At 55.0% G+C, this 16076-nt stretch overlaps 2 protein-coding genes and 1 pseudogene across 8 annotated transcripts in view; 1 reads left to right on the forward strand and 2 right to left on the reverse strand.

Moving 5' to 3' along the window:
- On the reverse strand, nucleotides 1-10515 carry FKRP (fukutin related protein). Of its 5 annotated transcripts, none has more exons than XR_011482050.1 (4): nucleotides 10464-10515; nucleotides 8919-8980; nucleotides 1672-4329; nucleotides 1-1089 (listed from the first exon to the last, which is right to left on the reverse strand). XR_011482050.1 is itself a non-coding variant. In XM_070450671.1 (2 exons), exon 2 carries the CDS (start codon nucleotides 4260-4262, stop codon nucleotides 2775-2777), a length of 1488 nt encoding a protein of 495 aa, XP_070306772.1. In that variant the 5' UTR covers nucleotides 4263-4301; nucleotides 8919-9944; the 3' UTR covers nucleotides 1596-2774. The 5 variants fall into 5 exon arrangements, 1 of the variants encoding a protein (XP_070306772.1); XR_011482048.1 differs by having other exon boundaries at nucleotides 1672-4301; nucleotides 10464-10514; XR_011482049.1 differs by lacking the exon at nucleotides 10464-10515 and adding an exon at nucleotides 9703-9944 and having other exon boundaries at nucleotides 1672-4301.
- LOC139029820 (large ribosomal subunit protein uL11-like) lies at nucleotides 1138-1676 on the reverse strand (annotated as a pseudogene).
- STRN4 (striatin 4) overlaps nucleotides 10092-16076 on the forward strand; it is a 24719-nt gene continuing 18734 nt past the window's right edge. For 2 of the 3 annotated variants that reach the window (XM_070450667.1, XM_070450668.1), the window contains exon 1: nucleotides 10092-10407. In XM_070450667.1, coding sequence (XP_070306768.1) covers nucleotides 10123-10407 — 285 coding nt within the window. In that variant the 5' untranslated portion in view covers nucleotides 10092-10122. Of the gene's footprint in view, nucleotides 10408-10654; nucleotides 10845-16076 lie in introns of those variants that run through there. The other variant, XM_070450669.1, reaches the window with a different exon arrangement.

The raw sequence follows: 16076 nt of genomic DNA on the forward strand, positions 1-16076 counted from the left end.
TAAAGTTTCTAATGATTCTCATTTAATGGAAAGTTGCTAGAAGCATCTGATGTGGTTCCTTTCTCGAACCACAGCTAAGAAAAGGTTGTTTTACATATATATATGTACATATATTTTATGTATATATGCATATACAGCTGTGTCAATCAAGGAGTCACACTAACAATTTCTAAATGAAACAAAACATTACAATCATTTAAGTGATTTGAGCTTCAAGTTAGATTCTTGGCAACAAGAAGTATGGATAGATAATTTTGATCACTTTTAGAATTAAAAAATATTTTTAAAATGTGATGCATATATTGATTTATATATTTATATTACATACCAGTTGCAAAATATTTTGAATATCACCAGTCCTTCATGAATGCCTGATGGGACATTTTGAAACAGTATGTGACAAGGGCCCCTGCTTCATTGTGTGAAGGTGCCCTGCATATGACATTTCCCTGGACTGTGCAGAGAGCCAAGAACACTGTCCAACCACATCGATAACCTGAATCATCCCCATAAGCTTTCAGAATGTTCCCTGGGAACCCAACAGATTGCCAGCAGTTGGCAGGTTCAGTGGTTAGAAACAGAGGCTGCATTATAAGAAGTCAGGCTTGGGATGTCTGAGCCTCTGGAGATTGGGCCGAAGTGGCATTTATCTTCTCTTGCTGGTGAAGTTTTCTCCTCCACGGGCTTCACACTTCTGCAAGATCACCAATCCCTCCACCCGTTCAGAGAAGCAGTGACTTGCCTAAAGTCACAAAGAAAGACAAGAGCCACACTTGGTCCTGACTCACAACTCCTTTACCTCTGTGGGTCGAGGATCACCGTTACCTATTTCTCAGGTGCATAGTGAGGTGCAGGGAAGCAGAGTCCCTCGCGGCCCAAGTTCGTAGTGGGAGCAAGCAGCAGTCCTTGGATTTGAACCCAGGCCTCTCCCTTTTCAGAGCCTGTGCTCTCAAAGCCAAGTGCACATATCCAAGGGGTATGCAGGACATGTCATTGAGATAAGGCTGGTCAACAAAGCCCCATTTATTTTTTAATTTTAAAACGGAATAATTTGAGCTGTATTACTAATATACAGAATGCCAGGAGTGCCTGGATATAATTTTTTTTTTTTTTTTTTTTTTGGTTGTCAAATGATCCTTTATTTTTCTTTTTCCTTTGCAGTTCTTAACTAGCTGGGCACTCCACTGCACCACTGTTGATATCATCTATGATGTCATGAGGGTGGCGGCCATCAACATTGCAGCCCACAGACTGGGCGGTCCCCAGGATCTCTTTAATGGTTCCAGAAAGTTCTCTAGCTAGAGACCGATGCCGCATCTGCCGGGCAATGTTGACGATCTCATCAAAAGTAATGTTTCCACTGTGCTTAACTGGGCTTGTCTGTTCTGAATGGTCAGTTTCACTGTAATCCTCAGACCCTTCCAATCACCAGTTGCCTTGGCTATGTCATCACCAACCTTTTTTGGAGACAGGCCCAAGGGGCCGATCTTGGGGGCCAGGGCAGACGTGGCACCGACTTCCCCACCGGTGCACCTCAGGTACACGACTTTGATCTCGTTGGGGTCGAACTTAGGCGGCATGGTGGAGGCGGCTGGTGTCGGATGAACCCGGATTCGGGACGACCGAAGAAAGTTGCACCTTCGCCTCCTCCTAGCCGAAAGCCGAAAGCGCCTGGATATAATTTAGCAATAAATACACATATTGGAGGTACATGGCCAAAAAGGGATTTCCTCTAAGGTGCCTGATCACCAGAAGAAGGCTGCCACTGCGTCACCTGCTAAGTGGTTTGGCTTCCCCAAGCCCCCACCTTGGGGTACCACATCCGCAAAGACGATGTGGACAACGGCAGTGAAGTCTCCAGAATGACAGCCTGGGTTCAAGTCCCCCACTCTGACACTTCTCAGCTGTCTGACCTTGGACAAGTGACTTTATCAGTTTCCTCCTCTGTAAAACCAAAATAATAGCAGCTCCCACCTCAGACGGTGGAGTTGAGGGGTAAGTCAGTTACTCCGTGTGAAATGCTGAGAACAAAGCCTGATATACAGTAAGTGCTCAGTAAATGTGAGCTATGAGGACTGTTCACCCTGCCTTGCGAGTGGGCGAACAGGTGCAGAGAGCTAAAATAATGAGGTAACACAGTTCAGGGGCCTGGGGCTGGGATCCAGAACCATATCTGCACCTCAGCTCTGAGCCTGCTTCCTTCTCTGCAAGATGGGGTGAATAGCAGCATGCACCCCCCCAGGGCTCGCCCAGGAGGGAAGGAGGTCATTTTCTGAGAAAAAAAAAAGGGAGGGCGGGTAGGGGGGAGCGGGTTTGTTATCCTGGGCAGTCAGGCGCAAGAGACCGGACAGAAGACCAAAGGCTCAAGAGATCTGAAAGCCGGTGGAACACAGGTTCTGGGCGTACACTTGCCTTGGCCCCAAGGAAGGACAAGGGCGCCCTCTAGTGGCGAGAGCAACCCAACAGCCAAGTGCCCTGTGCTTTGCGCTAGACCCAGAGGGTTCGCTCGGAGTACAGAAGGAAACCCGAGGCATAGAAAAATTGCAACAAGACCATCTGGCCCCAGAACCTACACTCACTCTCCTTCTCTTTCCAAAACTCTGTCCCAGCCCCGGAGTCCCGGTTCTGGAACTCCTGGGTAGGGCGCATCCTTGACATCCTGGGCTGGGCGGTTTCACATCCCTGGCCCGCCCACCGAACGCCAGCTGCACGAAGCAGAGGACAGCGCCCAGTGCCCGAATGTTCTCCGCACGCCAGGAGCAGGCGCGGCAGCTTCAACTGCTTCCCCCCAAACTCAGGAGCGCCGGGTTGGGGTATTCGGGGTTCTCGATGACCCCGGGGCCGAACTTGAGCTCCAGGAAACGGCGGTAGTTGTTGGGCGCCTGCGCCACGAAGCCGGCAAAGGGCAGGGGCACCAGAGGTTGCAGGAAGTGTTCGGGGAACTCGACATCCTGCCGGTGGTCCAGCCACGTGTCCTTGGTCATGACCCCGTTCCGGGGGTAGAAGGGCCACAGGTCCACGTGCAGGTGGTTGCTCTCGCTGTACTGCACGCGGAAGAAGTCGCCCTCCACCGCCTTCTCCCACACAAAGCCGCGCTCGTCCACCACCGAGCCTGCCTCGGCGCCCCGCAGCTGCTCGCAGTTGCCCACGTCCTCCAGGTAGATGCCCAGGTCCACGTCGTAGTCCCACGGGATGATGTCCCCGTGGCGGGCCGCCCCCAGCAGCGAGCCGCCCTCCAGCCAGTAGCGCACGCCGGCCGCCTCCAGCACGCCCACCACGTAGCGGGCCGTCTCGCGCAGCGCGCGCAGGCAGCACGGGGGCGTCCAGCGCTCCTCGTACAGGTAGGCCGGCGTGTCGCCCACCACCGTCCCGAAGCAGCGCGGGGTCTCCTTGTTGCATCCGAACCATTCGAGCCGCCCGCCCTCCCAGCTCACCAGGCGGATGCCCAGCGCCCGCAGCAGCGCCGCCCGTCGTGCGCGCCCCTCGCGCTCTGCCTTCCAGCGCGCATGGGCCGTGGCCAGCGGAGGCTGGCGCGCCGCGCCGAAGGGCAGGTCCAGCATTTGCACCGTCCAACCGCGGAGGGCGGTCTGCAGGAAGAGGCCGGTGCCCACGGGCCGGGCCAAGGGCGCCGAAAGATTGAAGAGGTCGCGGGCGCGCAGGAGCACTACGGCATCCCCGTCCAGGGCGTCGCAGCGCGGTGCGGAGGGTGCTGGGCCATAGCGGGCGGTCCACTCCCGCAGACTGACGTTCAGGGCCAGGCACCGGGCCGGGTTGGCCGAAGCGACTGGAGCGGCCACCAGGCGTGCGCCGCCCGCTCGGAGCACCTCGACCATGCGCTCCAGCTGGCCTGGTGCCTCGGCCCTCGCCCCGTCGGGCACCAGGGCCACGTACTCGGTGGCCACGTAGGTCTCCGGGCGGGAGGCTGCGGCGGGTCGGTCCAGGGCGGGCTGGAGCAGTGCCAGGCGAACGTTGGGGATGCGCGGCAGGGCCAGGGGCGGGTAGGGAAGCGCATCAGCCACCACCACCACTGGCTGGGCAGGCTCTTGCTGCAGGAAAGAGTCCACCAGCTCCGGTACTGCGTTGTCAAAGGCCTCGAACTCGCGCACCAAGATGGTGACGCGGGGGCCAGAGGCGGATCCACGGCGGGAGCCCCTGGTCCGGGAGCTCCTGGGCTGGTGATGCAGCCATGAGACGTAGAACAGGACCAGAAGGTTGAGGGTGATGGCGGCTGCCAGGGCAGCCTGGCAGCGGGTGAGCCGCATGGGGCTGAAGTCAGGCCCTAGCTGGGCTTCCGGGGTATCCTGGGGTGGGGGGCAATAAAATGGGAGACTGGAGCTGTTGTCAGAACCCCCCCCCCCCCCACCCATCCTCAGCCTTGTCTTCCTCTCCCAGCCCTTTCTTTGACTTCAGTTCTGACTTTTCCTCCTCCAGGAAGCCTTCCCTGATCCCAGTCTGAGTCATGCAACCCCCTCTGGTCTCCTTCAGCCTACCCCAGCTTCTCCGACTCTAGCTTACCACTCTAATTCATTAAGAGTAGGGACCAGGCTGTGTGAGGGGGGCCCAGAGCCTGTCTTGGTCACTGTTGGGTCCACACAGCCACCCAGCCCAGAGCCAGGGACACACTAGATGCTCAGGAAGTTTTTATCAAATGAACCACCTTCCCGTCTTCCTTGTTCAATCCCACCCTTTAATTCATTGTCAATTTCTTCAGTTTCCGGTTCAGTTACAAATGCCCAGACCCCATCATTCTCTGCTTTTACTCCAGATCATTCCTTCCTTTCCCTCCCACACCGTGGCCCTGGGGTCAGAGTTGTGGCCACCAAGCCCCTTTCCCCCACTGTCTCCTTCTCACTTCCTCAAATCCTGTGCCATCTGGCCATCTCTTTCCTGATGATCAGCCAGATGGTTGGTTTTGCAAGAAAAGCTTGAAGTTTTCTTAAATCAGAAATTCCAATTTATAACCTTAGCCACTAATTAATTTTTTTTAATGGAATGGGTCAAACTCACAGAAACAGGAAGTAGATGGTGGTTACGAGGGACCATGGGAAAAGGAGAAAGGGGGAACTGTTAGTTAATGGGAATGGAATTCCAGTTTTGCAAGATGAAAAAGTTCTAAGATTGCTTCCCCAATAGTATGAATATACACAACTACTAAACTGTATGCTCGAAAACTGTTAAGATGACAAATCTTGCTATGTGTCTTTTGTCACAATTAAAAAATCATTTTTTAAAAAGTAGAGTATATGCATGCTAAATCGCTTTAGTCGTGTCCAACTCTTTGTGACGCTATGGATTGTAGCCTGCCACGCTCCTCGGTCCATGGGATTCTCCAGGCAAGAATACTGGAGTGGTTTGCCATTTGCTTCTCCAGGGGAACTCCCAGACCCAGGGATTGAACCTGTGTCTCTTATGTCTCTTGCACTGGCGGGCAGGTTTTTTACCACTAGAGCCACCTGGGAAGCCGCTCTCCCCACCCCCAAAAAAGTAGAGTGGGCTGCATCATAGGGAAGGCTGTGCTCCATAGAGCACCCCCTAGAGTCTGTTCACTGGTCACATTCTAGGCAACCCCCAGGTGGCGCTGTCTCCCTATCCCCATCACAACAAGCTTGGGTGGTTTCCAGCATAGAAGGAATAGCTAACTCGCCCCATTTTGAGCAGATACTCAAGAAAGTTTCCCCACGAAGGATCATCTTAGGTTCAATCCTCCTTCCCAGAAAGGGGGACATTAGAGACCCAGCTAATCTTCCTCCCTCCTGAGTACTTCTGACCCCTCCTCCTCATTCCCCCAGCTCCTGCTTCAATCCAGGTTCACCCAGATCCCCACTCAGCCTCCTCCTGACCAAGTCCCTTCTTCATGGCAGCCACAGGGGTCTGCAGAAACCACACGCTAACCTCTCCTTCTCTTGCTCAGAATCTGCCATGGCTCCCTAGTGCTCTGGGGAGAAAGTCTAAGTTTCTCACAATGTCTCACAAGGTGTGACCTGCCTGCCCAGCCCCGTCTCCTGCCACACTTCCTCAAGTTCTGAGCCTAAGCCATCTTGGGCTTTGCTTCAAACAGGTCTTATTCACCCCACACACACATGGTTTTTAAATTTTTTCTGGCCATGCTATACTGCTTGTGGGAGCTTAGCTCCCTGACCAGGGATTGAACCCAGGCCCACAGCTGTGAAAGCTCAGAGCTCTAACCACTGGACCGCCAGGGAATTCCCAAACAGGCTTATTTTTAAGCCTTTGCATATCCTGTTCCTCCTGCCTGGAAGAGTCTCATCTTGAACACCTCCCCATGCCTCTCTTCCTCTGGAGAACTCCTGCTTATGTTCAGGCTTCAGCGCAGATGCCCCCCTCCTCCAGGAAGCCCTCCCTGAACCACCTGCTGGGTGAGAAATTCCTTCTAGACTCCCAGAGCTTTTGGGCTACCCGTTCTGGTTTTCCACTCTCTGGGAATGGGTCTGTCTGCCCCCACTAGACTGTGAGCCCCAAGAGGACAGAGCCAGGGCTGTCTCAATCACCGCTGTGTTCCTTGCATGCAGCTGGACACTGAAAATGTACTTGGGGAAATGATGATGACCGGTGGCACAGTTTCTGTGTAGCCCACTCAGGTCCCCAGGGCTGCACTGGGGCCATGTACCTGGGACCTTGCCCTGGTCTCCCCATCTCTTTCACCCACCAGGAACACCCTCCCACCCCCTTCAGTCATCCAGGCCTGCTTGTCCTTCTCTGATCCAATTCAGATGGTGCTTAAGAATCTGCGTTGCACTTTCAGGTGACTTGTTATTCTTCAGGACCTTGGAATTGCTTTCTGGACCTTCCAGGGACCCCTCCTTCCTCCCACCCTTCAGCATCTATTTGTGGAACTCTACAACACAGGGCACTGTCCTGGGCACTGGGGACCCAGCCGTGGACACATAACATAAAAGACAGACAAGACTCCTGAGCTTGGACAACGCACATTACAGTAGGGAAGGAAACTTTGAAACCACAGAGTGTTCGGGGTCTTAAAAACCTGAGACTTTTAGCACTCAGGTACACAGAAGCACAGAACAGACCCTTAGGTGGTTTCAGAATCTTCTAACAATTCTAAAGAGACCATCCTGGCACTTTCCTGGTGCTCCAGTGGTTAAGACTCCACGCTTCCAATGCGGGTTCTATCTCTGGTCAGGAAACTGAGAATCCCACATGCTGCCGTGTGGCCAAAAAGTAAAAATTAAAAATTGAGGACCATTTAGCTTCACTTACAAAAAAATAGAGAGACCATCCTGCTGCTTCACCCTTGTCCTCTATGGTCTGGGTCCCACTCGGAGCCCAGAGGGATCCTGTCCTGCCTGCATTTGCTCTCAAACCTTCTGTGGCTGGAGACTCACTCAAACGGAGGGCCAAAGTCTCTGCTGTGACCCACAAGGCCCCATGTGATCCCTGCCCTCTCCCACTCAGATGCAGTCATGTGGACCCATTCTCCAGATACACCCGGGCGACCTCAGCTGCAGCACTCACTTGTTCCCTCTGCCTGGACGCTCTCCCGGCCCGGCAGCAGCTGCATGCCCCCCACCCCCGCCCCGCCAGCCATCAGATCTTGGCCCCTTCCTTTGGCAGACCTACTTAAAACACCTCACCCTATGAGACCCTTCCTATGTCTTTTTTCCTCTCCTGGTAGTTCTCATGTAGATGTGACTTATCTTGTGTCTTGTTTTGTCTGTTTTGTTTCATGTTGTATACTCAGAACATGGCTCAGTACCCTGCCTACTGCAGGTGCTCAATAAATTTGCGTGGAAAGAATGACTGATTCCTGTTATTCAAATGGGGAACCTGAGCCCCAGAGAGAGGAAGGCCAGAGGGAGCAGAATTCAGGTCTCCATCCCCGGGGCCCTGACTCTCACCAGGCACTGTCTGGCTGACTCTGGGCCAGGAGGCACCCAACAGGACACATGACAGAAGCTGGTTTCTCAGAGACCAGTGGGTGTGAGTCAAACGAGGAGGTGATGGGACCAGCGAAGAAATAGGGAGGACTCATCTAGTACCGTGACAAGATCGGTCTTGGCTTCCCCAACTGTAAGGACTCAAAAACTGTAAGGGCTCAAAAACACTGGGGCAAAGGGGCTGAAACGAGGCTTCTGAAAGATCATAACAGGATCGTAATAATATCAACAATTCTAGCCACTCATGATGTGCCAGACCGTATTCTAAGCATTTTACCGATATTAACTCGTTTAATCTTCACATTATGATCACATTAAAAGATGAGGAAACCGAGGCACAGAAAGGTGAAGACACTTGCTCCAGGTCACACAGCGGGGAAGTGGCAAACCCAAGACTGGATGGGGAAGCTGGCTTCAGAGTTGTGATTTTAGCCAATAAACTTGGCTGTCTCTTTTGGGTCCACAAAGACAGTCCGACTCTCAGCCCATCTTCAGTGAGACAACACTCTTTCCCCAGTCCTCACCTAACAGGTGCTTTCAAAGCTGAATATGGCCCGTTAATTAATTAATTCAACTCATTACTCAACAAACAAGTATTTATTGAGTGTCCTCTGTGTTCTGGAGACCCGGGATAAACCAGACAGTGGTTGGGCAGGTCCTTTCAGAGGTTGGAAGACAGATACAAACCCTGCAAACAACTGACAGACAGAGCAGAATCCTGCAAACAACTGACAGACAGAGCAGGAAAACAAAAGGGGTCATGAAAGAGAAAAGGTAGTCAGGTGAGGAGAGGATTGTTAAGCTGAGACTGTCCTGCCCTTGCCTACGAAACAGTGTAAGGGGATCTATACTCACTTCAGGCCAGGCTTCACCTGGTCTGAGTCTCAATGGCTGCACTGTAGAATGGTAATGTGATGGATAAAGAAAACATCTGATGTGTGGAGAAATCTTTGGGGACAAGGGCAGTTTCCACATGAGTGCTGGTGACACTGAGGGATTTCTTACCTCTTAGGTTGCAGGATGAGGGAGCTTCGGGGGGGCGGTTCCAGCCCAGCTCAGCTGCACCGCTGAGGGAAGGAGAAACCAGGAGACCTCAAATCAGTCAATTTCACACAATAGAATACAATTTCATCTCATCTATAAAAGTGAGATGGGAAGGATGTCATAGCAACGTATAAGCACCCTTTCTTTCATAAATGTGTCCAGAAAGGTAAGACTAGAAGTGATAGAAGGTGTTAGCATGACTACCCCTTCCCTAGACCCACTCCATCCTGAGAGACAACCTTAAAATGTCCTTTACCTTGGTGGGTCTTATGGTCACTGGAAGGGGGACTGCCCCCATTATCATAGTAACCAGGACTTGGCTTTGCTTGTTTCTCACCTCTCTGGGGATGGTCCAGGCCTTGTAACCATAGCAACTATTTCTCAGCAGAGCATCTCCTCTAAATAAAAACACCTGGTTGGTTTGGTCCACAGACCTCCCACGATGGGAAAGGGGGAGATGGTTACCATGGTAATGCCAACTGGGTGGCTGGGGGGAGGGGCTGGGAAGCGCTGCTTCCCTCAGCAGTGTCCTTGGGGCTGGGGTCCTTTCTACCTGAGTGCTAGGTGAGGTTGCCATAGTAACCGATGAGGGTAGGAGCATAAGGACCACCAGGGACTTGGGTTACCTTAGCAACCTCTTCCTGGTGCAGGGCCAGGAGAGAGTTGGAGCTCCATAACCACAAAGGTGGAAGGGAGGGGAGGCTAAGGGTGTTCCAGACTGGGAGGAGTTACCATGACAACCGACCTGGGCCAGAAATCGGGATGGGGCCATTGCTGCCCTGGTGGTCGTTCTTTCCCTCAAAGAGTGCCAGTGATTGTGGAGGAGAGTGCTATTTGGGTCTGGAGAGGGCTAGAGTCTTTCTTTGGGGTGAAACGGGAGGAGGGGGGTAGAAAGCGGCCCCTCCCCAAGTACCGCGTTTCCCAGGGGCGACCCTCGCGCGGAGCCTGGGTCGCGTTTGCACTCCTCCGGGCGCGCGCCTCCTTTCCGCCCCGCGCCCCCTCCCACGCGCGCGCCTTCGAGGTCGACCCGGGTGGGCGAGGCGCGCGCCCGACTTCGTTCCCGTCACCCGCCCCCCCGGCCCCCACCGAGCGCGCGCGCGAAGGCTGGCGCGGCCGCGCAGGCGCGCGAGGCACAGCGGGCGCGCGGGCCGGCCCCGGGGCCTCCATGATGGAGGAGCGAGCGGCCGCCGCCGTCGCCGCCGCCGCCTCCTCCTGCCGCCCGCTGGGCTCCGGCGCGGGCCCCGGCCCGACGGGGGCGGCCCTGGTCTCCGCCCCCGCCCCCGGGCCCGGCCCGGCTGCCAAGGGAGGCGGCGGCGGCGGAGGCAGCCCCGGTCCCGCGGCGGGACCGGAGCCCCTGAGCCTGCCCGGGATCCTACACTTTATCCAGCACGAGTGGGCGCGCTTCGAAGCGGAGAAGGCCCGCTGGGAGGCCGAGCGCGCCGAGCTGCAGGTGAGCACCGCCCCAGGACCCCCGACCGCCGCCCGCCCGGCCCGGCCCGGCCTCACCCGCCGCCGCCGCCGCCGCCATCTTGGAGCAATGGCCGCCGGGACGGCCGGGGGGGCGGGAGGGGACGGCGACGGGCCGGGAGCCGGAGTGAGGGGCCGGCCGAGGGGCGGCCAGAGGGCACCCGGGCGGCCGGCGGCGGGAGGGGGCCCCGGCGCGGTCGCCGGGGGAGGGCGGCGCGGGGGACCCGAGCCTGCTGGAAGTGGAAGTGGGAGTGAACCGACCGGCGGAAAGGTTCCTGGAAGAGTGGCTTCGGGGCCCCCAGGGGACCCCAGGAGAACTCAGCGAAGGGTGTTGGGAGAGGATGGAGGGGTCTCGTATACGAGTGAGCAAAAAGCTCCCAGGGTGCCGCACGAGGGACTCCTCATTCCGTCCCCGACCAGGTGCGCCTTGGAGGTGGAGCCCATGGACCCCGGGTGGGTGAGAGGGGGCGTCGGGGGTGACTTAGGATCAGGCGGGGGCGAGAGCGGGGCGGGGGACCCGTGTGAGTCGAGAGAGGAAGTCAGGGAGCCCGGGACGTGTGTGTGTTTGGGAGCGTTTGGACTGGAGGGACTGAATGACGGCTGTGTTGAGGACTCCCAAGGATGCGGAGCAAGGTCTCCGGGCGGGAGGTGGGGGCTGTGAAGGTGTGTGTCCTCTCCTCTAAGGAGGAAACTTTGGGGAGCCCTGGCAGGCCTGGCTTCCGAGTGCAGGGGAGGGGTCTCAGGGCTGGAAGCACGGATGGAGCCAGGATGTGAGCCAGGAGCCTGTGTTGGAAGAGAACGGAGAGCCGAAACTCTTTGGGGATGTGGAGGCGTGGGAGCCCCCGCCGTGAGATGGGAGGTGTGTGGGATGTCAGATGGAGAACTCCCAAACTGGAGTAGGGAAGGGTCAAACTTAGCCAGCTGTGGAGAGGGGTGGTGGGATGGAGACAGTGAGGAGGAATCGGGGGACCTGGGGCGTGGCAGGGGGAGCCTTTTTGTAGAGCAGGGAGACAGCCAGAGGAAACATCTCAGAAGGATCCTGGGGTGGGAGGTGTTTGTGGAAGTCTCTGGGAAAGGATCATATGGTTTGTAGAGTAGATTCAGGGAGGGAGGTGTCCTGAAATGTTTGGAAGAGGCTGAGGATCTGGGCTGGATTTTGTGATCTTGACAAGTGTGGGTCGATTGGCAGTGTCCTGAGGAGCCTGGGTATCCCAGTGGTGAGGATTTGGAGGGTTGGGGCATTGTTAGCAGAAATCAGTTCCTAGCAGCTGGTCTTTCCCCTTCTGAGTTGCTGTTTTGTATCTGATTGAGGTGGGGACCCAAGTAAATAACCAGATTAGAATTTTCTCCCTAGGATGACTAAAGAGAGCATCCCACACTTCTCCCACCCCGATAGGGATCTTCACTATGTGGTGGCTGAGGCTTGGGTTTAGGGTGGGAGAGAAAGCCTTACGTAAGTACTCCTTGCTATGGTATCCTATCTCCACTTCCTGAGCGCTTGCCCAGGGTACATCTTATTAGATCTTCTCAATACCCCCATTGTGGAGACAGGGTCAGGGACATTGCCCTTATTTAGCAATTATAATAGCAGCTTCTGTTTATCGAGTACACATTATGGGCCAGACACTGTATTAGACACGGCAAATACATAGTATCGTTTAATGCTTGCAACATTCTGGGAGGGTGAGGGATGTTATTCCCCTTCCCTTCTTTTTCAAAAATAATCAAAAGAGGAAGTGGAGACTTTGAGAAGGTCAGTAATGTATCGAGGGTCACAGCCTGTGGGTGGCAGGGGTGTCCTGTGCGCTTTCAAGCCCATGGATTATACCCGTCTGACGCCTAGGACAGATGACGAGCTTGTTTCAGGGAAGTTTGGTGACCTTCCCAGGATCATCCTGGCTGTCATATTAGACCAGGGTCCCCCGCAGCACCCACCACCTTGCTGCCTCATCTTCGAGACCAACAAGAGGAAAGATGTGTGTGCTCCCACACTTAATGATCCTTCTTGGAGTCTGAGCGAAAGTTGTGGTTTGTGCCCAGTGAGCTGTCCTTTGTCCAGGCTCCAGTGTAACTAACTTTGTACTCTTTTGTTGTTGTTATTGTTCCGTTACATTTGTAAATTTCAAGGATCTCAGAAGTGCCTGTGTGTATAGATGTACACACACACCCAAGTGAGTGAGAAGGGAAAGATCCACTCCCCCAAACTCTATTATTGCTATAAAAGTAATTCACCTCTGTGTGTGTACTATATGAAATGCTATTCAGTTCAGTCACTCAGTCGTGTCTGACTCTTTGTGACCCCATGGACTGCAGCACGCCAGGCTTTCCTGTCCATCACCAATTCCTGGAGCTTGCTCAAACTCATGTCCATCGAGTCGGTGATGCCATCCAACCATGTCATCCTCTGTCGTCCCCTTTTCCTCCTGCCGTTTATATCCTATTACGTGCATCATTTTGTGACTTATTTTCACGTACTTACATATCTTTGTGTTTCTTTCATATGAGCACACAGAGTGCTTATTATTTTTGAAAACAACATTCGGCGGGTGTTTGCACCATCGCTCATTTAGTTTGTGTCCCTTTAATGGATTTTTAGGTAGTTTCTGGTTTTTGCCCATTGGAAGTGGCTGCAGGGACTGTCCTCATATTCCCTCCTGTGTGAGTGTACAGCAGAATAAACAGGTGGGGTGGTAGAATAGACGTGTTTATAAACTGGTGATTGGTTCTGCCAAGTTGTCCCACATTTACACTCCCCGCAGCAGCACCTCTTTTTATACACTTTTACTTGAGCACTTATCACTTAGAGAGGTGTGACTTCTCCCCCGAGAGCCTTCAAGGCCTGGGCTGCGTCAGATTTTCCCCATAAACCCTGAATACTTCTTCTCCAAATAGCTTCTTCGTGCAGCTGCTCCTGGCACCAGACAATCAGTGTGGGGGAATGGCAGAAAAGGCAACTTCTTGGGAGGTCCTGTCAGGAGGCGCCCGGAAGATGGGAGCAGGGAGTTGGCATCGTGGGGGGATTCTGAGAAGGAGGTGGTAAGGTTTCTGCCCTTCAGAAGCTTCAGGCTAATGGAGAAGGCTGGTTTGCGCAGGGGTTACAGAGGTTCACACGCAGTTGAGGTTTCAGTGGTGTGGCTGTGGCACTTCTGCAAAGGGCAGCGAGCTTTTTTGAGGACAAGAGGAACCTCGGGGGTGGGGGGGTCTGACTGGACATTGAGGGACGAGCAGGGACAGTGAGTACGCTGCTGCAGGTAGAGAAGATGGGGAGCTGGTTCCCGCCACCCCCCGCCGCCCGCCAGCCTCACAAGGGGCTCTGAGGGATCCACAGGGACTCAGCCCTGCCAGAGCCTGGGGAGGGGGGAGTGGAGTGCCGGAGACACAGGGCCAGATGGGACTGAAAGGACTGGGAGGGGTGGGACAGAAAGCTTGGGAGGGGGAGAGTCAGCAAGCACTCCCAGGAGGACTGAGATAGCCAGGTTCCTCCCGTGCCGCCTGGATGGCGAGGGAACAGCCGGAGGAGAGGCGGCCGCCCTGTCTCAGTGGCAGTGGGTGGAGGTGGTGGTTGGGTAGAGAACTTCCAGATCCTGGCCTTACCTGCCAGCCCCGGCAGGTCAGGCAGCCATGGCCGCGAACGCTGGTGTGCGCACGGTGGGAGGGCCAGGCCCGCGGCGCTTCCCCTCTTTGCGGCATTCCACCAGCTCAGGACACTTCACCCACGTGTTTTCTGGTTCTCCTTCTCCTTTCTTTGCCGGAAGAACTGGGAAGGGGCCCGCAGTGCAGAGTGATGTTCTCGAATCATCATTCGATGGGCGCTCAGGGCTTGCTGTGGAGCAAGGGGGCCCGTTGTGGGGTGAGCAGGTTCGAGGTCTGGGTGTGACTCTGGACCCTGCTTCTCCCACTCCACTTTCTTCCCCCACAGGTGAGGGCCACCTCCTTGGTACCCTTAACCCACGCCTCACCCCCTGCCTGTTCCTAGTTGGAGCCCCTGTCGTTTCTCCCTGGGATCTGCCTCGTTCTGTGACTGGTTTCTGGGCCTTTAGCTGGGCCCTCTCCCTGCCCCCCTGCCCCTGAGCTATCATTTCTCCACATCGCAGCTTGCAGAATTACCTTTGGATGATGTAGGTTTGATGACGTCTCTGGCCTGCTGAAAAAACCCTTCCATAGCTTCCCCTGTGCTCTTAGGGTGGATTTCAAACTTGTTTGCATGGTCTGTGAGTCTTTGTCAGGCCAACAAGCTTCTCTGACTTCCCTCACTAACCCTCTTACACATTCTCGCATGGAGCCATACCAGCCTTTATAGAGGCTGCCGTTCTCCACCAGCTGCGCGCTCCACCCCTGGCTGCCTGCTAAGCAGGCTCAGGTCTCAGCCGAACTGTCAATTCTTCACAGAGGTGTCCCTCCTCCCCACCCCCCTCTGCTCCCTTCCTGGGGTCCGAGTCGAGTCGTGTGTTAGCTGTGGCTGCTCGTGCCTGGCCTGGGTCCTGGACTGAGGGCTCTCTGGGGGCAGGAGGCGCTCATCTTCTCTGTTACTCCGCCAGCCCCGTACCCTGAACCTGTCCCATCATGGGCGGGCAGTGTCCAGGGGGGAACGCCTGTGGCCTCAGCAGGCGGGGCAGGCACCTGGCAGCAGAAAGTTGTAGATGGAAGCCCAGAGAGGTGAGGGCACGGGGAGATGGGGACCTGGGGCGTGTGTTTGGTGATCAACCTCGTCTTCTCCACCACTCCCCTCACCTTCTAAAACTCGCTCAGGACAGCGTTGATTTGGGTGGCTGAGAAGATCCACAAAGGACATAAATTCAGACTCCCGAGATGTTGATCACGTGTGTCTGCCTGTCTGGCCTTAGGTATTTATGTACATACATGTTGATTTAAAGTGTCGGGAAAAGAAGTTTTGGGAGGAGTCTCTTTCTCTCAGTGGACAGGTGAGGTTTATTTTCCGTAGCACACCTGCGACAGGTATTTATTTGTTCACTGCTGGTCCCACACCCTCCTCTAAAATATGAACTTCATCTTGTTTAGTTCTGTTTAGTCCACGATTGTATTTGATACATAGTAAATATTTGTGGAGTGAATGAAAGATGCTTTTGTTGTGCATTAACACATGCAAAGGAAGGAAGTCTACCCTTGCAGTTATACTTATGGGGTAAACTCCTTAGAAGTGGAACTGCTAGGACAAAAGGAATATGTATTTAACAGGTTTGTGGATGTGGCCAGATGGCCCGCTGGAGGGGTTTGTGAGTTTGTGGCCCCGCCAGCGGTGTCTGAGTGTACCTTTTCCTCAGGCCAGTGTTCAGCAGTACTCAGCCCACATCTGAATCTCTGCTGACCTGAGGGAGAGACCTAGTCCCTGGGGCCTGCGGCGGGCGAGGGGAGGCATTTGGGCACAGGGCTGTGTGTGGCACAAGTGCCAGGGGCAGGGAGGTCAGGGCGCTTCGAGCCCCAGGGCGAGGAGGAAGCATGTTCACGGGCATCTGAGAGGCCACCAACGGCAGACAGTCCTGGAGCAAGGCTTTGGGAATGTTCACCGCCTGGCAGAGGTGTCTGGGGGCTCCTGAGGGAGCTGCGGAAGTTCTTCAGCAAGCACGTGATGTGTGAGGGTCAGCTCCAGGACGATGCAGCTGCTGGGGGCGGGGGCAGTAAGAGGCCTGACAG

Source organism: Odocoileus virginianus, chromosome 20 (genome assembly GCF_023699985.2).
Source record: "Odocoileus virginianus isolate 20LAN1187 ecotype Illinois chromosome 20, Ovbor_1.2, whole genome shotgun sequence".
Lineage (NCBI taxonomy): Eukaryota > Metazoa > Chordata > Mammalia > Artiodactyla > Cervidae > Odocoileus > Odocoileus virginianus.

Bases quoted from the DNA above. Each gene is read 5' to 3' on its own strand.
- FKRP (XM_070450671.1), bottom strand. From the start codon at position 4,262: ATGCGGCTCACCCGCTGCCAGGCTGCCCTGGCAGCCGCCATCACCCTC.